The sequence below is a fragment of the Pyrus communis genome, chromosome 14, assembly GCF_963583255.1.
Source record: "Pyrus communis chromosome 14, drPyrComm1.1, whole genome shotgun sequence".
NCBI classification, from domain to species: domain Eukaryota; kingdom Viridiplantae; phylum Streptophyta; class Magnoliopsida; order Rosales; family Rosaceae; genus Pyrus; species Pyrus communis.
The window spans coordinates 22,688,454-22,713,765 of record NC_084816.1 but is presented as its reverse complement, the minus strand read 5'-3'; the positions used below and the strand labels follow the sequence as shown (position 1 = coordinate 22,713,765).

General features: G+C 35.8%; 4 protein-coding genes across 4 annotated transcripts; 2 read left to right on the top strand and 2 right to left on the bottom strand.

The window, feature by feature from the left end:
* Positions 1 to 2,949: 2,949 nt before the first annotated feature.
* Positions 2,950 to 5,535, bottom strand: LOC137716536 (pentatricopeptide repeat-containing protein At1g53600, mitochondrial). Its single transcript, XM_068455989.1, has one exon. The coding sequence runs from the start codon at positions 5,533 to 5,535 to the stop codon at positions 3,379 to 3,381; it is 2,157 nt and encodes a 718-aa protein (XP_068312090.1). The 3' UTR covers positions 2,950 to 3,378.
* Positions 5,536 to 15,257: 9,722 nt separating this feature from the next.
* On the bottom strand, positions 15,258 to 17,889 carry LOC137715931 (FBD-associated F-box protein At4g10400-like). The gene is made up of 4 exons (XM_068455295.1): positions 17,786 to 17,889; positions 16,403 to 17,317; positions 15,869 to 15,997; positions 15,258 to 15,772 (listed from the first exon to the last, which is right to left on the bottom strand). Exons 2-4 carry the CDS (start codon positions 17,309 to 17,311, stop codon positions 15,491 to 15,493), a joined length of 1,320 nt encoding a protein of 439 aa, XP_068311396.1. The 5' UTR covers positions 17,312 to 17,317; positions 17,786 to 17,889; the 3' UTR covers positions 15,258 to 15,490.
* A 617-nt stretch (positions 17,890 to 18,506) lies between these two features.
* Positions 18,507 to 19,870, top strand: LOC137714625 (NAC domain-containing protein 41-like). The gene is made up of 2 exons (XM_068453790.1): positions 18,507 to 18,971; positions 19,418 to 19,870. Exons 1-2 carry the CDS (start codon positions 18,507 to 18,509, stop codon positions 19,868 to 19,870), a joined length of 918 nt encoding a protein of 305 aa, XP_068309891.1.
* A 2,824-nt stretch (positions 19,871 to 22,694) lies between these two features.
* LOC137714624 (NAC domain-containing protein 41-like) lies at positions 22,695 to 24,030 on the top strand. Its single transcript, XM_068453789.1, has 2 exons — positions 22,695 to 23,159; positions 23,578 to 24,030. The coding sequence occupies exons 1-2, from the start codon at positions 22,695 to 22,697 to the stop codon at positions 24,028 to 24,030; spliced, it is 918 nt and encodes a 305-aa protein (XP_068309890.1).
* The last annotated feature ends 1,282 nt before the right edge of the window (positions 24,031 to 25,312 follow it).

Below are 25,312 nucleotides of genomic sequence, written 5' to 3'. Positions count from 1 at the left end.
AATCTGACCATTATTTTTAACTCGGTTTTGTACTAAAAACAATTATTTTATTTTTATTACAAGCAATAATATTACTCTAGGCTAGAATAATGGAAGGACGATGATTTGAATATAAGACGCAATGGATTGAAGAATAAGGCCATATCCGACGCGTCAATATCTACGAACTTAGCTCTGTGTTTGCGTAATAGATTTCCAAGAAACTGCCTCGTACATGCCATAACAGACTAATTCACGCATTCTTCCTTTAAATTAATAATGTCAACCCCAAATATACGCAACACGTAGAGATATAAAGAGTGCGCGACATGCCCCTTTGCGATACCGAATAAAACTGTGAAGAAATGAAAGAATTTGAAATGTGTCTCGTAGCCGTTGGCTCTGTGATTGCAGTCGTAATTGGTATTTTTTGGGTGCTTTCTTGCTGTAGTACAGGTAACAAGAAGAAGCAAACAAGCCAAGCCACCGTCGTGCCTTCTTCGGCTCAAAAACCTAACCGCGGCGATGTTGAAAGAGGCGAAGGTGGTGGACAGAAAGATGGTGGGATGGTCATTCTGGCAGGAGCTGGTACCGCTTTGGCTACTGCAGCTGTTGCAACTTCCGTAGCTAGTAATGTGATCGGCGGAGATAGTGGCGGTTGTGGCGGGGGCTGCGGCGGCGGTTGTGGCGGTGGGGGCTGTGGCGGTGGAGGCTGTGGCGGAGGAGGGTGAGGGTGCTTGTGATTGGATCATGTTATACTATCTCTTTTTAGGGGTTGCTTGTTGTACTATTTCTTCCCAATTATAAATAAACTTAAAATGAGAAAACATTTAAAAGAAATTAGCAACACATAAGAAAAATATGTAAATACAAAAGTTTCCAAAAATGATTGTACCGAAATATATTAAGATTTGTTTGCAATCGAAACGTCGTATCGAATTATATTATGATGAATTAATGTATTTAAATGTTTGTACTGAAATTGTCTGTATCAAACTATATTATAATGAATTTGTGTACCTAAATTTAAATGCCACAATCATAGGAGGTGTTATCTATACCAGTTTAGAATTTATTATTTTTTTTAATACATGTGATAGTTTACACTATATTAATCTAAAATAAACGAAGAAAAATTCAAATTAACGAAAAGTCCGTGATACTGTTCATTTTAACTAAAAATCACATTTTTACACTAAAAAGTCAATCATGGTATTATTCATTTTATCCTTTATTTTATCTTTATTGTTAAAACTCAAAGTTTTTAAACCATTTTCATTAGTTTTCCTAAAAAAGAATTCACTGGCCAAGCAGGAGATTTCTAGAGTCTGCACAATTTTTAGCAAAGGAATACCCTCTAACGGAAAAATTGAATCAAGGCTCCCATTCGAAGAAATAAAAGTGGCCTTCTCTGCCAAAGCCATCTTGTCAAATCACTGCTCATATAATAATAAAAGAAAGGATGTGCTATTCACACATCCTATTTTACTTCTCACATATTTTTTTAATTTTTAGCCATCGGATCAAATGAATGTCAGAAACACACTACCCTGCCCAATGTCAATTTAGACTTTTAGCGCAATATCTGAAGATTCAGCTAACTAAATCAATTTACATTACTAATTGCTTGCATGATAAATTCCAAGAAATTGCTATATGCATAAGTATGGCTTGCATGATAAATTCCAAGAAATTGCTATATGCACCAAAAGTCAACTTATGATTGGAAGAAAAATGTTGAATGACAAACTTGACGCATTACCTCCCACAAATTAGTAAACCCTAAAGAAATTAACGGCAACTGTGAACTTCCGCATAAACGCCCTTAAAAAATGTCTAACATAATGCATGCACGATCCAACCCCTAACATCCGCAATACGAACCGTGTATGTATAAAGAATGCGCAGCATGCCCCTTCTCCTGTGGAGGATAATTGTGAAGAAATGACTCATTTGCGCAAACTCTCGTAGCCGAAGGCTTATTCGGGGTTGCTGCATTTATTTGGTGTCTTTGCTTTCTACACGTCTAATAACAAGAATCGTAAAGCAAAATGAGCCACCGCGGTGCCTAATTCTGGTCAACGAGCTTCCGGCCACCAGAACCGGCTCTAAGGGGGTGCAAGTGGTGCCACCGCACAGGGTCCCCAAATCAGAAGGACCCCAATTTTTCAAATTTGCATGCATATATGTATATATAGTAGTATGTGCAAAATAATACAAACTTGAGTCTTAGCGAAAGTGGTATTACTGTTTTTTTACATTGGCCTAGAGGATGGGTTTGAACCTCATCTCCATTATTTTTTCAAATTATTTTTATTAAATGCATAATCTTCCACAAAATAATATAAAAATTCCACACAATCACACGAAAATTCGAACCCTTACCCTCTAAATTCACTTTCGCACAGGACCCTGCCGGCCACGATGTTAAGTGGAGGAACTGTTTTGGGAGGAGATGGTTTTACTTTTGCTACTGCAGCTGCTGTAGCTACAACAACGAGTGACGTTGGTGGCATCAGCGGTGGTTGTGGTGGCGGTTAGCTGCAGTTGTGGACGATGAAACTCCACACCAGTACATAACTGGTGTAGCATTCCTTAGTACACAAAGCTAAAACAGGAAGTGACAGACGACGGATTAAACCACAAAAAGCACCCCATACATATTTAAAAGCCCCCTCTGTGCATCAATCTAATTAGACGAGCAATGCACCTACTGGACACAACAAACAGTTTTGCGCGGTGAGGCCATTAGATCTAAATCTTTGTTGCATAAGAAAATCTCTCACTCTTGGGCTTATTTTTAGTATCCCTCCTCATTAGGTGTGCAATTTGGATAGGAACATATATGCGATTCCAACCGACTCCGAGCTGAAAATTTCAAAATACTCCGTCTGATTTAAATTCGAAATCTAAAAAAATCTAAAAAAAATTGGATAGGAATTGGAATGTATTTAATATTCCGAGTTCGATCTGAAATTACACAGTTAATTATGTACTTGCTGACTTTGGATTTGTAATACAAGGTACTCTAATATGTAACTTATTTTTCAATTACAACTCCCTTGAATATATTACATACAAAACAAATGAGAATTTGATAACTATTCCAGCACAAGTGTTTTTACCAATTAACTCTTCCAGCACGACTGCAAGTATTAATCTGTTTGCGTGGGAACCCAACAGTTCACTTCTTTCAGAGGTATATTGGCGAAAAACCATACCAGAGTATCCCTCACCAAACCAAGTTTAGGCAAATAAGCAACAGCTTCTACTCAAATCTCCGACGAACAATGATTTCCGTCCGAACAAGGCCTCATAGTCTAATTACTGAAGTACATAACAGCGGAAGGATCCCAAAACCTTGATGATTGAGACGACGAATAAATAGAAAATTTCAAATTATCGTCTATAAAAATGTAGCTGTTCCATTTCCATTGATATGATCGAGAGTAATCCTTTAATTGCTTGTGAGTCCAAATGGGATTGATCTCCTGCAAGAAACAAATGAACCTTGTCCTTCACTGTAATCCAGCTGCAGCCTGGACTCTTCCTTATCCCCTTTGATTTTTTGGTCATCATCACTTGGTTTCCATCCTTCATTTTCCCTAAAGTAGAATATAAATTAGACAAGACCACATAAGGGGTCGCGTCATCAGGCTCCAATCTGATTAGCTTCCGAGTTGCAAGCTGTGCAAGATCAAGACATAAATGAGTCCTGCTAGCACTAAGAAGAGCTCCCCAAACCCCGGTATGGGGCTCAAATGGCATTGAATGAATCAAATCGACAGCTTCATGTAGCAAACCAGCTCGAGCAAGGAGATCAACCATGCAAGCATAGTGATCCGGTCCTGGTTCTATATTGTGTTCCAATTTCATCGAATTAAAATACTGCCATCCTTCTTCTACTAGTCCCACGTGGACGCAGGCTGAAAGAACACCCAAACAGGTGATTTGGTTTGGCTCGCAATCTTCATTCTGCATGCTCTGAAATAAGTTAAGAGCTTCTTTACCAAACCCATTTTGCGCAAACCCTGTAATCAATGAGTTGAATGAAACAGTATTGGGCGAAGTGATACTTCTGAAGATCCTATCGGCATCAACAGTGTTCCCACACTTTGAATACATAGAGACCAGAGAATTTTGAACGGATAATTCAAACTCCATATCCATCTTAAATGAAAGAGTATGGATCTGCATCCCCTCGTTTATACTGGCCAAACTGGCAGAAGCACTGAGTGCACTGCTCAAAGTAAGGGGATTGATCCTGATTTCCTCTCGACGCATCTGAATAAACCAAATGAGAGCCTCTTCATATTGCCCATTATTTACAAAACCCGAAATTATGGCAGTCCAGGCAACATCATCCTTCTCAGGCATCATTTTGAACAACTCCATGGCTTTCTCAGTCATCCCTTTGCAAGAGAATCCCGATAACATGGTCGTCCATGATACTATATCCTTTGCAGGCATCACCTCAAACAATCTAAAAGCTTCTTCAGTTTCAGCACATTGAACATAACCCGCAATTAAGGAATTCCAGGAAACTACATCTTTCTTGTTCATCATATTAAATACCTTAGAAGCTTCATCTATACAACCAAATCTACAATACATAATGATAACAGAATTTCCTAAAAAGACATCATAGTCAAACCCCTTACGAGAAACTAACCCGTGCATCTGAATCCCTTCTCGATATCTATCAAAACTGCCACAAGCTTCGAACATTACAGCCATTGTAGTGCTATTGAACTTCACTAGCCCTTCCCTACTCATATCCAAGAACAATTCAAACCCGGCTTCGAAAATTCCCATCTTCATATACCCATCAATCAGTGCTGTCCAAGTAACCACATTCCTCTCCAGCATCTGATCAAACAAATTTCTAGCATCAACAATCCTTCCCATTTTGCAATACCCATCAACCATACAGCTCTGAGAAACCACATTGCTATTTACCATACCCTCAAAAACTCGAACTGCGTCTTCAGTTCTTCCAACCTTCAAATACCCATTTATCAAAACATTTGAACAAACCGGTTCCCGCCACCTTACTGGCATTTCACAGTAAAGCTTCTCAGCCTTGTCAAACATCCCCGCCTTTACAAAACCCGTGATCATGGCACTATAAGACACCTCATTGCGCTCCGGCATCCCAGAAAACAACTCAAAAGCTTCACCTACCGTACATTTATTTCTAATATAAGCCGTGATCATCGCATTATACGATGCTATGTTTCGTTGGGGAATTTCATCGAACAGTTTACGTGCTTTGGAAGTTTGGCCATTTTCGGCATATGCAGTGAGCATAGCAGTCCAGGAAATAGTGTTTTTCTCGGGCATGCGGTTGAATACTGATTCGGCTTGTTTGATATCACCATTTCTTCCGTTTTGGGTGATCTGGGAATTGCAGTAAACAAGAAAGCTGCTGGCTTTTCTGCTTTTGGACACGCTTTGGGCTTGAGTGGACAGATACGAGCAGTGGATCTTACAACGCGAAAAGCTACAATTGGAAAAGTACTTATGGAAAATGCTGGTTTTGAGTATTGTTGGCATGTTTTGAGTTGACACACCACATGATCTCAATTAGCAAACTTGTATTTAATCTAATGGGCAAAAATCCATGTTAATAATCTTGAACTAGTTGCCTGGCCTCAAAAGCCCAACTCTTGTTTTGATGGGCATGTTGGCATTGTCCTAGACCCAATGATCTGAATAGGCTTAAAAATCCTGGCCTGATTGAGATGAAAGTTGGGTTAGGTGGCCCGATTGAGATGAAAGTTGGGTTAGGATTGTGAATTTGATTGGCCCGGCTCTGATATCATTTCAAATTATCAGAGAAATGGGTCAAAGACCAACTTTCAACAACACCAATATTGTCCTTAACTTGGTAGTTACCACGTGCATAGTCCAACTGGTGTGAGGTTTATCACAAAAGCCTCCCTATTGGTTGCATTGGGTTTAAGATATTTAAACTCTTTTTTCTCAGAGATATGGTTGATGTGAGATATCTCAACATGCCCTGTCACGTGGGAGACAATTAGTGGGTCACACGTGGGAGATCCATACATCGAGAATCATGTGGAGCCAAGGGGACTCACCCTAGGCCAAGGGACCCACCATCATCGCACGGGGCCAAGGGAACCCACCCATTGCGTGCAGTATGGGCCCGCTCCCTAACTCTGATACCATGTCAAAGTATTAGAGTGAAGGAACAAAGGCCCACTTTCAACAACATCGATATTGTCTCCAACTTGTTAATTACTACTTGCAGAGTCCTATAAGTGTGAGGTTTTATCACAAAAGACTTCGATGTTAGTTGAAGTAGGATTAAGATATTTAAACTCTTCTTTTATCAGAAATACGGTTGATATAGGATATTTAACAATATTGAGCTTCGCTCATAATGGAAACAAACAAAATCTTTAGCATTAGCATGTTCGGCTCTTAAAGTTAATGAAATTTCAATAGAAGAGAAAAAAAAAAAAGGACCTAATATCAATCTCCTTCTAAAATTAATGTCAAACTAAAGATGGTCAATCTAACCTTAGAACAAATGTAAACGTGATTCTTCAAAAGAAAAATCACAAGTATGACCTTTTGTTCAAGAATTTTATAATATAGTTCCATATGTCTCGTGAAAGAATACGGTTGCTCACAAGTTTGACGAATCAAACATACCAACTTAATTCTTATCTAGCTGAATATAAACTTTTCTTGTTACTTTCACTGTCAAGCTCCAACTAACTGATTTATAGCCCTTACAAAAACGCAAACCTTTGCACTAGGAACCCCAAAATTTTATATATCGAAAATTTTACGATATGAAATTTCTTTTGTTCTTTCTAATATCGAAATCCAAATGCATCCCACCAGGCTATCCTTATCCTATCATGCATCTAACCCAATTTTCACTCTTTCATTCTCTCAATATAATTTTGGAACGCATGCATGCACATAAACAAAACAACATGTGTATGGGGTTTAGTAATTATCTAACCAAGTGATGTTTTTTATGTAGCCAATTAATCAAATAGTTTAAAGTACTCCCATTGCACTGATTTAGCATAATATTTACTACTATCCATTCCCCTTAGTCTCCTAATTTGTTCTTTGCTTTTTAAGTTGTCGGCAGAAAGAAACAATGATATATCAAGGTCGGTTGACAGCTTTGGAAACTTTTTAAATCCAAAGGTAGAACATTTTACCTTCATCAAGAATACGACACATGTTGATTTATTTTTTCTGGTTTTTATTATCGTTGATCATTTAGTTGAAATGAATAATTAACATCACTCTTATGCAACTCAAATTTTTTAACAGACTAATTCGTGTAAAATTAGAATCAAACTCCAATTTCAGAACCACTTAAGAACGCATTAACCCTTCAACTGCAAACTAGAACTTTCTTTAACTCGAGCAAGTGGATGACAGATCAAGATTACGATTAATCAAAATGATTATACTTTAATTAATTGGCGTGGTGCCTGCCTGCTGTAACGTGTTGATGTCTTGTCGGTAAGCATATCGCTTGGGTGGGGATTCGTATTCACAGGCCACTAATAGAGGTTGAGGGAGATTTTGGGATCTGAATTCCACCAAAATTGATGTGCTGGCACCACATGCACCGTAGCCTGTTGGATGGTCGATCAAACATGTTTCACTAATTGGTATCCATGCATTTTGTCAGCATCTTCCTCCAACCATATCTTTGACTGACAGCCCCCTCGAGTGTTTGATCAGATAATTGCATCTCTTATAATGTATCTTTTATCTCAGAGGAGCCAATGAAATTAATAACAATAAATTATACAAGTGGATAATATTGAAGTAAGAGAAAATTGAATACGAGACTTAAGATGTAAGACTAACTCTTTGTTACTTACTTTTTATTTATTTATTATTATTAAGAAGAAAGAAAGTTTGAAATTATTATAATAATAATTCAAGAGATGAGAAGTTTCGAATTCGGAAAGCATGTGTGAAAACCCAATTCTTTATCTACTAAGATATTAAACCACATACAAACTCTGTTAATTACTTGGAGGATGATGCTAGAAAGACAATCGTTTTAGACCACATAATGTGACGGTTTATATTAGATTCCTTTTTTAGATCATCAAATATAAAATTCAATTATCAACTGCCACATCATGTGATTTACAAACTAGACTCTAAAATGATAGTCTTCCTAATATTTTCTTTACTTGAATTACAAGATACTATAAGAAACTAGTGGATGTTCCATGTAATCAATACTCCAATGCCGCATTTACTAATCCGTAATCAAATTGAGAGGAATTGGATTGAGGGAGAATTGGATTGAGGAGGAATTGAAATGAGATGGAATCAGAATCAAATTCCTGTTAAAGTTGTTTATTAAAACTGTCTGAAATCGGAGTAGGAATGATGTTGAGTCCATATAAGTTGTTTACTAATTCACTTCAATTGGAATGAAAACTAAGTTGATTACTATATTGCCCTTACATAAATAAATTATTTTGATACTAATTAATTAAATTAAATTTATATAATAAAATTCATCTATATAAGCATATATAAATAGGTTTTATTTATTTATTAAAGGATGGCAAGAATAATGTTGAGTCCATGTAAGTTGTTTACTAATTCACTTCAATCAGAATGAAAACCAATTTGATGACTAAATTACCCTTACATAAATAAATTATTTTCATACTAATTAATTATATTAAATTCTTAATTAAATTTATAAAATAAAATTATTATATAAAAATATATAAATAGGTTTATTTATTTATTTATTAAAAATGACATAATGAGTGTCAAATGAAGGACAATGTTGGGATAATAAGAAACAAGTGAGGGCATAATAGGAATAAAAGACCCATTCTTGATTCCCTTACCCTCAGGGAATTCAAATACCTCACAAAACTAGGGAATCCCGTTCCTCCAATTTCAGGAATTGGATTCCTTGTTTCGTGTGGACTCCACCACTTTTTTTGATTCCTTAAGATTTAGTAAACACCGGAATACTCCGTAATCGGAATTCAATTCCCTTATTTTATTCCAATTACCCTTACGTAAACGTGCCACAAGTGCAGACAGATAACTCTATCCAAGAAAAAGAAAGTCAAATACTTGGACTAAATGAATAGTATTAGACCATGCTAGAAGAAACCCGTGGATATTCCACATAATAGTGAGATACTAATTATTAAAAAAAAAAAAAAAAGAATAAAAAATTCTTTTTTTTATAACAAAATTACCCCTGCATTCTTTTCGGCTAGTTTTGAACTTTTTTGTTTAGAGGGCATTTGTGTCCTATTAATTTTTGTGAAGCCTGTGACTCCAAATGGATTGCTGGCATTATATATTAGTATAAATTTGAGAAGTTTTTATGTGAAACACTTCTATCCATGACACTTTTTGTAAAAATAAAAACAAAACAGAATAAAAGATTTTATTGCAAACTTCTGCTTTTAAACTTTTTTGTAAGTGTTTCTTGAAAAAGCATTGCAAAAAAGAGTTTTATAACTTAATTATTACCTTAACTCGGAAAAAAAAATATAATATAACAAAAACGTATTCGGTTTATCTAGAATTTTTATTTATTTTTAAATATTCCAAACACACACCTAGGTCTTTGAATAAAATTAAAGGGATATATATATAACCAATAAAAGAGCACAGGTGGCAGCTAGTGGGTGAAATTTATATGATAAGATGTCTTCGTGCGAATATGTCCATGTTATCATGATTTGCATGCCTAGACTTGCATGCCTACTTATACATATATATATATATATATATATATATGTATGTATATATATAAAAGGCCTAACTTGTTTATAGTTTCATAACACTTGCAAATCACTTAGGTCTAATAACTTAAGACACAAGTTCTAGACTTCCACCTTGCAATATTCCTCATTTCGTAGTTTCTTGCCAATTTGGTCTCTTTCCCAAATGGCTTCTTTGGCACCTGAAAACTTGGCATACACCAATATGGGTGTTAACCATAATTTCTCGGAATCATCAGTTGGAGTTGCATCATCAAACGTGAGCAATGCCCTACTCATGTCCTTGTTGGAAGAAACACAAGGTGGCGATCAAGATCACGACGAGGAACGGTTAAGCAGCCTGATCCGAGCTCTAGAGGTAGAGCTCGAGCCTACCACGAGTGAAGGTGATGGAATTTTCATGGATAATCTTCATGAATTTGGTAGCATTAACCAAGAGGATCATTTTCAGCTGTTCGATGTTGGATCTGTGGACGGTAGGGATTTCCAGGAAACAAACGCACCTGGGTTCGGTTGGATGGATATGGAAATATGGTTTTCTTCTTCACAGGGTACTGATGAATCAGTTGATTGGTACATGGATGATTCTTGTTTTGGTGACATCGATCGCATGTCTAGTTCTGGAGGGTCTCAGTACAATGGCTGCATTACTACAACTAATACTCCTTCTGAGGAAGATGGACACCAAAATCTGTGGCAGGAAACGTATGTTAATACAAGGATGCATATGTATAATTGAAACTTATTATTAATTAATTACATGTAACATCTAATTTATGAATATGTTTCGCGTCGCAATTTAAGTTGTTACAAGCTGATATCATCGAGAGATAACTAGTGGTAACATCAAGAATCGATATTGTTATTTGAAGGAAATCACAATCGGCCTTGCCAAATCACTGACAATAAATTAATAACAATGTTTTACTAATGTTACCAACAATAACTAAAATTATGAATAACTATCCCTGCCTATTTTTTTTTTCCTCTTTTAAAAAGGGGATAATTGGTGACGAATCACGTTTTATCCACCTTTTCTAGGCCCGAAGAATGTTACTTGAGAATTTCACTATACATGTGGTCACGATTAAACAGATTCACAACTTACAAAATATTGAACCTATAACCTCCTTTTTTTTTTCTTTTTTTTTTTCTTCTTCTTCTTCTTCTTCTTTAGGGAGCTGTTGTTCGCACTTTATTATTGACGTCTAGAAAGAAAACTGCAAGCCGTATCTTTAATTAATTATTTTGGTGTAGTTTGAGAAAATTGGCCGAGTTATACCGCGTGGTAGTTTGGTTACTCCTAAATTTTTTGTTTAATGAGCAATTGTATGTAATAACTGGTGTTACAATATATTAATTTGGACGAAAGATTTGTAGACCCTTGGATTGGGAAAACCTAATTGAAGAAGAGACATTATAAACGCCTAAAGAGAATTAGATGTACGAAGTAGAAATTTCTCTGCGAGGGTTGAGCAAGTAGAAAATTCAACTATTTTACGGCTATAAATTTATACAAATAAAACAGATTCAAAGTTAAATTATTGTTGCAGATAGCGTTATACCGCACTAGCAAAAAATAATTATACTTATAAATTCGGGTGCGGGTTTGATTCTCACTGATTCTTTTCTCCCTAACAACTAACAAGTTAGCCCACTAATGCTATGTTTGAAAAAAAAAAAAAAAAAAAAAAAAAAGGTGAATTGTTAACAACAAATGATTCATTATAAAGAGACTACATTTTTCTAATTTTTATATAAACTTTTTGAACAGAACTCTAATGATTACTAACCTTCCTCTTTGCGGGAAAAAAAAAAGAAAAAAAAGAAGAGGAGAGAACTATATACTCATCATCATGTGAAACCTCATCTCAAAAGATTTTCTTTAATTTATACAATGTGATTAGAAAAGTTTTAATTGAAAAAAGAAAACCTCATAATTTGTAGTGTTTTTTTGGTTATATTGAAGGTTTTCGAACTTTAAATCTAGCTTAATATCTTGTAGTTTCATTCATGCATTGGCACATTGATTGTATTCTTAATTATACGAAAGGCAGGGGCATATGTTGCTTACAACTGATTTCAAAAATATTTTTACTCACTACTCTAAAGAGTGATGTTCATCATTATATTAATTACCGTTGAATATGTTTGATTTAATCTATTTACTGCACAAATTTTAAAATTTAAAATAATTTAAGTGGTTAGCAAAATTGCACTCGCCAATTCCAACTAATCACACGTTACCATAGCAAAGATGATGATGTATAGAGTCGATAGGGGATCAGAAAAGTTGGTCCATAATTTTCTGCACAATAACTAACGGACATAATCACATGGTGTGTGGGATCCTTTTTCATTCACCATCCATTTAATTATTAACAAGTACTATACATAAGGGATCTAAATCTTTAAACACCACCAAACATGTTTCGGTAAGCAAGACTTGGAAGAAAAAAAAGAAAGTCTTATGTATATGGAAACACTTATCACGTAATATATTATTTTATATATTATAATGTGGTATGCGATATAGTTGATATGATCTATTTATATTAATAAAATAATAAATACACGTGTTATAACTTGAATAGAATAGTAACATCACATGATCATGTTCTGGGTAATACCCAAAAATTCTTAAAAATGGATACCAACCCATTATTATTCGTGTGGGAGCCACTTGTTGATCACTTATGCATACATTTGTCGAAAGAAAATCCTACAAGAAATGTGATAGAGGTGAGAGATGTTATGTAAATACGCGTGTTATAACTTGAGTAGAACAGTAATATCACATGATCATATTCCGGGTAATACCCAAAAATTCTTAAAAATGGATATGAACCCATTATTATTCATGTGGGAGCCACTTGTTGATCACTTGTTCATACGTTTGTCGAAAGAAAATCCTACACGACATGTGATAGAGGTAAGAGATGTTATGTGGTCAATATCAGATACAATTGGACACACCACTTAACCGATCCTTGACTAAACTTAGGGCTGGTTTGGTATTGCTGTGCTTTGAAAAAAAGTTGCTTCTACTGTGCTGTGAGAATAAGCAGCTGTGAAATAAAGCAGTAGAGTGTTTGGTAAACTTTTTTGTAAAAGTGTTTTTGAAAAAAAAAAGCAGTATTATAGTATTTGGTAAACTTTTATGTAAAACAGATGTGAAAAAATAGCCGGTTTTTCAAAGTTAGGTTTTGCAGCTTCTTGTTTTTGGCTTTTTTTTCACCCAAAACTGTGAAAAAAAGCTGAAGCTGAATGTTTACCAAACATAAAAACAGCTTCCAGCTTTTTTTTATACTAGCTTTTTTCAAAATCACCTCAGTACCAAACCAGATCTTAATAACATCGATCAATTACATATGCACATAGTTGCCTAGTTGGTATCAATTATTTGCCTTTAAAATTGAAACGAGAGCCTCAAACTTCACATCACCAAAGCAAAAGAATCCAAAGAAGTCAACATTGTTCTAATAATATTGTCCAAGAATGTATCTTTTCAAGTAAGCAACTGGGACAGGCCCAGCTGACCACTCTTAATTATTTACATTATATTGTTATTGTTTTGGTGATCCGTCAGCCAAATATATGTTCTGCCGTACTTGTTTGCCTCATATTCAATGCATGCATGATATCTCGCATTTTCGCTTGGTTTGCCAGCAAAGCTGGGGATATTAAGACTGACAATGAGATATTTGTTTAATGGTGAAACTGTGAAGTGGTCCATTGTTAACATGGATGTTTCATCATTACATAATCCTCTCTCTCTCTCTCTATCTCTCTCTCTCTAATAAAAATTAAGTAGTCCACCTGTATACATGTTACGCAATATGCTGGTAGATTGTCAATATAACTGATATTTCAAACAAAATTAAGTTCATTTGATTAGTGGTTACATAACATGTCGGTTTTAATATACTATATACATACTATGTAGTATTACCAAGATGTCGTCAATTTGAACCACATATTCAAATACAAACTTATATAATTAATAGTTTATATCGCTAGTCTGACAAACATTGATGTGTGTGCATATATATATATATATATGTCAATGTTGATATCGACATTAACATCTGGTTTGACAAGATGACATTTTTCTATTTGTTCATGCGCACATGATTGGCCAGTCCATAATAAAAGGTCACCCTCGTGGCCATATGCCTATATAAAGTCCTACCTCTCTTGAAGGGAATCATATACCAGATACCCAAATATTTAAGGGCCAATATCTCACTTCTTGAGCTTGGCTTTCCTTAAAAACTCATTATTTTCTTCAATTGTTTTCTCTCCTTCAAGAAAATAAAAACTTCTTCTGCAAAATGGATTCTTCCACCACACTGATCAGAAACTATGCAAGCATGAATGACAACGACGCTTATGCTTTCGAAGTTCACGAAGGCATGGAAACAAATGGTGCCATTCTCATGTCGTTGCTAGAAGAATTGCAGGAGGAAGATCGAGACGAGGAGAGATTAAACAGTGTGATCCAGTCCCTAGAGGCAGAAATAATCAAACCAACAATAATGGGCAGCGATGGTTCGAGTAATACAGACTCTGAATGGATCACTATCAAAGATTTGGAAGATAGTAACTTGTGGAACATCGTAGGAGGCTTGGACGGTCAGGATTGCGATCAGTTGGGATGGTTTGAAATGGATCAGGTGGCTTGCTCACCAAGTAATGACATGAATTGGTATGTGGATTCTTGTGAGTATGATCAGATGGATAATTGTCCGATTGATCATTGTGAATGGGTTGGTGATTATTCTCACGTTTATTGTAATGGTGTTGGCATAGAAGAGGAGCATGTGTACAGCTCTATATGGCAGGAAACAGCATATGATTCAATCATATACGACTAGGCCAAAGAGATTTTTGCCCGTCTGTAAATTTTAATTTGAAGGCCTTGGAGATTTTTCGATTCAGATATATAATGTATGCATCTGCAGCCATAATTGAATTTCCTCGAGATCTAAGAAGCAAAGAGATTTATTCTAGCAAAAAACGCTTATGAACAAAAGTGCTTCTAAAGCAGGCCCAAACGGGTCATTAATAACAAAAGCTGAATGTAGGTAGATTTATGATATATCTTCTAACAACAAACAGGATGGTTTTACATGTTTGAAAGCATAATTCTTCTGAACTCAGGCAACTGAACTTCAAAATTCAAATCTCTGGAAAACCAAAGGTTGCATCTTGAAAAATTCAACTTGACAAATCATCGAAGCCCTTTGGAACATCAGAATCCTCCTTGTACAACTCGTTCTCTAAATGTAGTGTGTATGGCCTTTTCTATGTTCGCAGATTCATTTGACAACTCTGTTGGAGCACAAAAAATCCTTCGTGGGTAAAGTAAGATCAAAATGAAGTTACAGGAGCGTAGATAAAAATAAGTCCTTTATTTTTAGAGAAAGAGATTAAATATATATTAGACAGTAGAGAGATAAAAAAGGGGTGGAGAGTGATGTGAAAGAACACGAATAAAAACTAAAAACTAAATACATGCACGCGTCAACTAAAACAACGAGAAAAACTTACATGCAACTAAACAAAGCTAAATAAGCTTAAAGAGATTCCATCATTACATGGAACAGAGACTGCAAAATAGGTTCAATCCACCATCAAACAACAAACATGATATGATACTTTTACGAGTTTGAAAAAAATCCTTGTAATCCAAAAAATTGAACTTCAAAGCTCAAACTATTGTACAACTACATCTTGATGAATTCAACTTGACAAGTCACCGAACCCCTTTGAAACATCAAGAATTCCTTGTATAGCTCTTTCTCTGTAATATGCACAAGACTTGTATATATCGTCATTTTCTTCAAAATCTTAGCGTTCTCTAACAAATACTTTGACACTTCCCTCTCAATCTCTCGTCCCTTGAATCCTCTTATGGTGATAGTCTTGAGGTGCGACCGCAGATAAACAAGCAAAAACTTCGGTGGATTCCACCGAAGCCTTGAATAATCTCGTTGACATATGGTTCTCTGACAATAATTTACAAAAATGAATGAGATTAAGAATCCTTAAGAGGGCATGTTGATACCATGCGGCACAATATGCATCCGCCAAATCTTACTTACATCTTCTACGATAAGATCCTCCAGATTGGGCGTCTTACGGAGTAACATTACTAGCATTTCCCAATAACAGCTATAATAAAGAACCACCTTCAGTTGGCTCAAATTAGGAAAAACAGGGAGATACCATTCCTACATGAAAGATACAAGTATTAAAGCAGTCAATCAGAAATTAAGGATTCTCTTATCCATAACAAGCAATTTGAAATCAATTGTATTGATGAAAGGAAGGAACTGTTCCATCACTATCTTTAAGCTTACAACAAAGGATAAAAAGGAAACACGTGTAAACGGGAGAATGAGGGAATGCAGAGGATGTTCTTGTACAGTTAACATTTTATACAAACAAAGGATGACCTAGTGTTCGTTACTCCTGGACCCCAACATTATCAATAAATCCAAGTTTGAATTGAAGAGGAATGGTGCACTATATGCAGGACTTGCCCCTCGTACCTTCCTCCTCTACCGCTTTCTTCATCCAATACAATTATCTACCAAACAAGAAATGTAAAGGAACAAGAGTTAGGGTAAACTTACCTTCAAACGTTCAGCTGAAAGAGACAGATATTTCACATTTGATATTGCTTCCAGTAGTGCAACTATACGGCAGGGAACTTCTTTGAGAACAATATTAGCTTTTACTAGGGATTTTGAATGCTCCAGAGAATAATTTGACGAAAGATCGTGCTTGAAATCAATGTTTTCAAGCTTTGGGCCATTGATAAAAAGATTGTAATCATGATACTGACGATCAACGGACAGATTTATACTTAATGTCTTCAGTGTAGGCACAGAAATATGGATATCTGAAACTACGTCACATCTTAGAATTCCATCTATATTCAAGTTTTCCAGGATAGGGCAGCAAGAAATAAGCTTTTCAATTGAGTCCGTATCAGGATAATGAACTGTGACATAGAGGAACTTGAGGCTTGGGAAACACCCCGCTGTAGGAGGAGCATAGGTAATGCAGTTTGAGCTCAACTTCAAAACCGTTAGTGTTGTGCACGTGAAAAGGCTCTGAGGTAACTCAAATTCCCGGTATTGATTATAATGAGATTGACAAAGCTCAAAATCAAGTTCAACGACATTACGCCTTACGGCAGTGCAAAGCCAACCATCAACATGAGACAAATCATCAGTATAGGTAACTGAAAGACGGAATTTTTTTATGTCTGATGAGTCGCGGAAGTAAAGTACACGATCAACAAATCTGGTAAAAAGGTTAGAGCCATATGGACCTGCCTGAAAAGAAGGAAAATCTTTTCTGTCGTTGAAGTAGAGATTGGGAACAGAAGTCCATAAGTTCTTCCACCTTCTAGACAAAATGGTGGTCCTCACAGCATATTTTGTAGGAAGGAACGAAAGTATGTGACATAGAAGTGCATCTGGTAGCGCATTGATCCTATCTTTAACTTTTGCTCGACGTTTCAACACCAAGCTCATTTTTACCTTAAATATTTCAACAAAACATGGTTAAATTGCAACAATAACACCAAAATTAATCATTTTTGTTTTTACTTACAAGCGTAACCAGAGGAAAGGAGCAATACATATGTACACACACACACACACACACACACACACACACACACATTACGCTCTGTTTGATCGCTTAGAAACTAAGGTAAGAAAAATGTGTGAAATTTAACAGCATTAAGATATTTCAATTCAAGGATTTCCAATTGAATGCAAAAGCAATAAACTTTCAATCTATCAATAAACAACTAAAAATTCTAATTTCTAGTGAAACAGAAATAAATCATAAAGATTATATATTTATTTTCCAGGGGCACACGATACAAAAGGGTAAGACTTTAATTTTCTAATCTTTTCCTTTGTTTTGATTTTTCTCAGTTTTCTCGGTAACCAAACAGATGGTAAGGAAAGGAGCTGACAACAAATATTGAAGAAAAATACCTGAGGAAAAAGCTACGGAGAACGGACGGAAATGAGAACCACAGGAGCGTCGGAAGCGGCGACGTTTTTATCACCTCCGCAACTGTGAAGTGGGAACCTTCCAGGCTTCGATCATTTTTGAGAACTTGACTCATATTTTTGTACAATTTATTTATTTTTTATTTTTTAAGTTTTTGCTTTGGTTGGGCCTTAGGATGACTTGGGTAAGCCCAACTAATTTGAATCCAATGGTAACTATAAAATTTGAATCCAACTAATCATCCTTAGGTGAGGGTTTGAAAAAACTATAAAATTTAGTTTGTGTAAATTTATTTTACTGCCCTTGATTTTGTTTTGTGAGAGAAAACAAAATTGTCTTTTTACTATCTTTTGATTAACAAAGAGAGTTTTATTAATGTAGTTTAAATATGTATAAAATATGTATGTATGGTTGGGCAATTTAAACCATGCATGTATATTGACGGTTACTTTCTGATACTGGAATTATTTCCCATTTAGCTAGCGGTTGATGATAAAGATAAAACACTCTTAATTCGTATTAAAATGGCCACGTCATAAATACCATGTAATTTTAACTAGCTTGACACACAAGAAACCCTAGCCCATTGTTACCTATATAAATACATGCCGCTAGCTAGTGATCACCCTATTCAGTATCATTACTTGCTCATCGCCTCCGTTTTTCTCTTACTTCTCAAATCCTTGCTGTTAGAAAGTTATTATGGCTGGTTACTACCAAGTTCCAGTAGGGTACAGGTTCATGCCTCGAGACGACGAACTACTTCTTGACTACCTTCGTCCCAAACTTGACGGACAGGACTATCCCAAAGGCATTGTTCATGACTGCGATCTCTACGCTCTTGAAGAACCATCGGACATATGGAGACGTCTTAACCGTGCATCACATGAGGGTCATGAATGTACAGATGATAAAGATATCTACATCTTCACCACACTCAACTCGAAGGCTCCCAATGGCTCGCGTTTTTGCCGAACAGTTGGCACCACCGGCGGCACTTGGAAAGGCGAAGACGCCGGCAAGAAAATCTACGCTTCTGGGATTAAACATGCTATTGGCTTCAGAAAAAGATTTACGTACAGGAACAAAGGATCCCCACAGAATGACCATTGGATTATGCATGAGTTCCATCTTGATCCATCTTTACTACGAAACAAACATCATCAAGTAAGTACACTTTTCTTTCTTTTAAATTGTTTTTAAGTTTTCTGTCTAATTATTCGGAAAATCACTACATAAAATTAGCCTCTAGAAAAAAAGTTAAGAAGAACGGATCAAAAGCTTATAAAATATATTCACGCTTATACATATATTAATATTGGCAGGCAAGGAAGTATATTGGCATGGGAACAATCTTATAAGGACTTAATTATTTGCGATTTCCTTTTTCTTTTTCTTAATTTTCTAGTTGACATTGAAACTTTGCTCACTAATAAAAAATATTGCCCTCTTTTCTACAGTCGTTAGAGAAAGCAACACATTATATATATATATATATATATATATATATGTATGTATGTATGTATGTATGTATATGCATGTAGACCTTTTTATTTATTTTAGTAAGGATTGGAGTTTATATTAACAAAAGTAAATGCGATTCTCAAATGCAGGAGAAGAATATTGTTCTTTGTATTCTTAGAAGAAAGGATGACATATCAAAGAAAAGGAAGCTGGAGGAACAAGATAACTATGAAGAAAACGCAGCTAATCACTTTCAACCTCAGGCGCTTAATGCTATAAATGTTGGAGATTACAATAATGCCACTATCTATATGGAGCAAATCGCATTTGATCACTCTCAACCTCTGGCACTTAGTGCTACAACAACTGGAGATTACAGTAATGACCCTAGGTATCCAGAAGAGAACGTAGCTAATCACTTTCAACCTCAGGAGTTTGATGCTGCAACTACCGGAGATTACAGTGATCCACATTGGTATATAGAACAGAACGCAGCTGATCACTTTGAACCTCATGATGAGGCGCATAATGCTACAAATGAAGATTTAACTACTGCCCTTAGGCGTATGGAGGAGATCCTTATGAGCGGTTTTCGAGGATGACAAGTTTATATGAGTCGGTATGTCCTGAGAGATTCCAAATTATAGAAGAAGAAGAAGAAATTGCAGCAGTTGTTGGTATTGCTTACACAAAAACAGGATTAATGTAAAATGCTTGTTAGTGTTCACTGGTATTGCCAACCAGAGTAAATCAATGGCTAACCACGAATTGTAAAGTGATTATGTTTTCTCCTTTATAACTGTCATACTGTTGATATTTTCGGCTTATATATTTACCTACTTGAATTGTATCACGCACCTTGGCACCTTGAAATTGGGTTGCTTAATTTGTGTAAGAATATTTCATAAATCAATATACATAGGGAAATCTTTTTTAAGAAACCGATGAATTCAAGAATGCTCACTCGTGTAAACCAAATGAGCACAATGCCTCGTTTTATTTACTTGTGTTGTAAGGAAGCTTTCTTTGCATTTGTGGTTTTAAGGGGATTGAGCCTTATTTGCCAATCGCCTGCTTGCCTATCATACTAACAAGTTACTTCAGGACGAATTATCAGGAGAGAAAAATTTAATGTGTTGATCACACATTATGACCTTACCTTAAATCAGTCAGGGAGCTTATAACAATAAGCTTGGTTGAATTTGTTTCAAACAGAAGATATTTAACAAGCAGTACATACTATTTAATTTCTCGGAAATTTCATTGGATATATAATAAAACCTTTGCTTTTAGCGTTGAATTGGATTTCCTGACATAGTTGGCATGCAACTGTACTCTCATCTTCTAGGCTGAAGTATGTAGGTTAAACCTCTTCCCAATTTGCATGCTCGGGAAGAACTTTAACCAGTGAAACTCCGCCTTCTAACCTACATACATGTTAACCAGCCGCAAGTCCGCCTTCTTTAAACAAATGGGTAAAAGGTCAAGTGCTTCAGATAAGGCAGGCAACACAGATCCCGGAGAAAAATCTACGGAGAAACGGAGGGACATGAGAACCACAGAAGCGGCGACGTTAGTGGGAACCTTCCAGGCTTCGATCATTTTTGAGAACTTGACTCATATTTTTGTACAATTCTAGCTTTTTTTTTTTTTTTTTTTTTTTTTTTTGTTGCTTTGGTTGGGCCTTGGAATGACTTGGGTAAGCCCAACTAATTTGAATCTAATGGTAACTACAAAAATATTACTAGAACATTGAAAAATTAAGAAGACGAAGAAGGAAAGCTAGCATATTCCTAATCTACATTAAAAAATGTAAGGAAAAGTTTAAGAGTTGAACAAGCATGAGTAAGGCAGTTTTTAACCCAAACATCAAAAGTAAGTGAAATTGGTCGAAATGATCATTTTTAAATTCAAATTTCTGAAATGTGATTCAATATTTTAATAGATAAGGTGTTGTTTTTGAATTCGTCTCTCTGGCGACTTGCGAGTTGGGATTGCCATCACCTTCGACTCCTCCCAAACCTTCCAATCGCGACCACCTCTTCACCGCTGTCAAGATTATTGAACACCACCATCGTCTATGGAGACGAGGGCCATCGAGTGTCCGAGTCGGAATTGGTGATGGCTGCTGTCGAGTGACTTGAGTCATGAGTGAATGGGACAAGAGTGTCTGAGTGAGGAGAAAAATAAATAAATCCAACGGTGTAGTGGAAGTGAGTTTAATCATTAAATCCAATCCAATTGTCCAATGCTAGAGGCATGTTTCTCTATTTTTGGACCCGCCCTGCCCTTCTGCAACTGTCCTGTCCCACCCCATCATCTTCCTTCTTCAAAATATTTAGACATGCACTGTACCCGCCTCAAACTGCTTGAACCCACCCGACTTGCGGGTCCATGGCTCATTTGCCTACCCCTTAGATTTTGATGATGTAAAATGGTTGTTCTCTTTGACTTTTTGTTATTTTTTGGGATGCTTTTTGTTATTAGTTTACCCAATTAATTAAAATAAATCCTTATTGTAACTTAAATTTTTAAGTATTACGGTGTAATGATATTCCTCTTCACTTGTAAGTGAGAGGCCTTAGGTTCGATTTTTGCTAAAGGCGAAGTCGAACCACATTATTGTTAGCCTATTGTGAGGCTAAGCCCACCCTGTTCCCGATAGAGTAAATAATATCATTTGTTAAGAAAAAAACATTAAAATTAGAAAGAAAAAGAGAAATAAAACATCAAAATATAATTAATAAATGAGGTGACTAAATGTATCAAGGGAAGAAAATTAGATATTGATCTTACACAAGGTTATACTCTAAAATTATCTTTTCCAAGGATTAAAATGAAGTTTTCTAATAAATACTAGCATATGCACACATTTTTAGTTTTTTTTTTGTAAAATGGGAAGGAGAAAGGAGAAAAAAAGAATGTGGATTAGAGAGAGAAGTTTTCTTTTTTGCATTTTATTTTTGAAAATTAGAGGATGTTAGGATCATCCTTGGGTGGGGGTTTGAAAAAAACTGTAAAATTTAGTTTGTGTAAATTTATTTTACTGTTCATGATTTTGCCATCTTTTGATTGACAAAAAAGATTTTATTAATGTAGTTTAGATATCTATAAAATATCTATGTATGGTTGGTTGGGCAATTTAAACCATGCATGTATATTGACGGTTACTTTTTGATACTGGAATTATTTCCCATTTAGCTAGCGGTTGATGATAAAGATACAACACTCTCTTAATTCCTATTAAAAAGGTCACGTGATAAATACCATGTAATTTTAACTAGCTTGACACACAAGAAACCCTAGCCCATTGTTACCTATATAAATACATGCCGCTAACTAGTGATCACCCTATTCAGTATCATTACTTGCTCATCGCCTCCGTTTTTCTCTTACTTCTCAAATCCTTGCTGTTAGAAAGTTATTATGGCTGGTTACTACCAAGTTCCAGTAGGGTACAGGTTCATGCCTCGAGACGACGAACTACTTCTTGACTACCTTCGTCCCAAACTTGACGGACAGGACTATCCCAAAGGCATTGTTCATGACTGCGATCTCCACGGTCTTGAAGAACCATCGGACATATGGAGACGTCTTAGCCGTGCATCACATGAAGGTCATGAATGTACAGATGATAAAGATATCTACGTCTTCACCACACTCAACTTGAAGGCTCCCAATGGCTCGCGTTTTTGCCGAACAGTTGGCACCACCGGCGGCACTTGGAAAGGCGAAGACGCCGGCAAGAAAATCTACGCTTCTGGGATTAAACATGCTATTGGCTTCAGAAAAAGATTTACGTACAGGAACAAAGGATCCCCACAGAATGACCATTGGATTATGCATGAGTTCCATCTTGATCCATCTTTACTACGAAACAAACATCATCAAGTAAGTACACTTTTCTTTCTTTTAAATTGTTTTTAAGTTTTCTGTCTAATTATTCGGAAAATCACTATATAAAATTAGCCTCTAGAAAAAAAGTTAAGAAGAACGGATCAAAAGCTTATAAAATATATTCACTCTTATACATATATTAATATTGGCAGGCAAGGAAGTATATTGGCATGGGAACAATCTTATAAGGACTTAATTATTTGCGATTTCCTTTTTCTTTTTCTGAATTTTCTAGTTGACATTGAAACTTTGCTCACTAATAAAAAATATTGCTCTCTTTTCTACAGTCGTTAGAGAAAGCAACACATTATATATATGTATGTATGTATGCATATGCATGTAGACCTTTTTATTTATTTTAGTAAGGATTGGAATTTATATTAACAAAAGTAAACGTGATTCTCAAATGCAGGAGAAGAATATTGTTCTTTGTATTCTTAGAAGAAAGGATGACATATCAAAGAAAAGGAAGCTGGAGGAACGAGATAACTATGAAGAAAATGCAGCTAATCACTTTCAACCTCAGGCGCTTAATGCTATAAATGTTGGAGATTACAATAATGCCCCTATCTATATGGAGCAAATTGCATTTGATCACTCTCAACCTCTGGCACTTACTGCTACAACAATTGGAGATTACAGTAATGACCCTAGGTATCCAGAAGAGAACGTAGCTAATCACTTTCAACCTCAGGAGTTTGATGCTACAACTACCGGAGATTACAGTAATACACATTGGTATACAGAACAGAATGCAGCTGATCACTTTGAACCTCATGATCAGGCGTGTAATGCCACAAATGAAGATTTAACTACTGCCCTTAGGCGTATGGAGGAGATCCTTATGAGCGGTTTTCGAGGATGACAAGTTATATGAGTCGGTATGTCCTGAGAGACTCCAAATTATAGAAGAAGAATAAGAAGAAATTGCAGCAGCTGTTGGTATTGCTTACACAAATAGAGGATTAATGTAAAATGTTTGTTAGTGTTCACTGGTTTTGCCAACCAGAGTAAATAAATGGCTAACCACGAATTGTAAAGTGATCATGTTTTCTTCTTTATAACTGTCATACTGTTGATATTTTCGGTTTATATATTTACCTTCTTCCTTGAATTGTATCACGCACCTTGACACCTTGAAATTGGGTTGCTTTGTGTAACATTATTCCATAAATCAATATACATAGGGAAGTCTTTTTTAAGAAATCGATGAATTCAAGAATGCTCGCTCGTGTAAATCAAATGAGCACAATGCCTCGTTTTATTTACTTGTGTTGTAAGGAAGCTTTCTTTGCATTTGTGGTTTTAAGGGGATTGAGCCTTGTTTGCCAATCGCTTGCTTGGCTATCATACTAACAAGTTACTTCAGGACGAATTATCAGGAGAGGAAAATTTAATGTGTTGATCACACATTATGACCTTACCTTAAATCAGTCAGGGAGCTTATAACAATAAGCTTGGTTGAATTTGTTTTAAACAGAAGATATTTAACAAGCAGTACATACTATTTAATTTATCGGAAATTTTATCGGTTGTATAATAAAACCTTTGCTTTTAGCATTGAATTGGATTTCCTGAAATAGTTGGCATGCAACTGTACTCTCATCTTCTAGGCTGAAGTAGCTAGGTTAAACCTCGTCCCAATTTGCATGCTCGGAGAGAACCTTAATCAATGAAACTCCGCCTTCTAACCTATATAACCCGCTGCAAGTCCGCCTTCTTTAAACAAATGGGTAAAAGGTCAAGTGCTTCAGATAAGGCAACACACATTCCTGGATCGGAGTCTACCCTACCCTCGGGTGGAAACAATGGAAGTTCTCTGGAGGAGAGAACAAGCGCTTGCACATGATTTCAATTTAATTTTTCTAGAAAAGATCGGTCAATATATATTCCTTTCCCTTTGAGATTTTTTTAGTAGTGATACATTATGGTTTTAGATAAATGAATGTTGCTAACTTGCCATATATAAGCGCTAACTAGTTAGTAACTTAATGTAACTTTAACTACTTAGCTAATCGCTTTCAACTTCAGGCGCTTAATTCATGCTATAACTAGGAGGATTACAATACATGGAGAAAAACACATCTAATAACTTCCAACCTCAGGCGTTTAATGCTACAAATGGAGATTTCACTAATGCCCTTAGG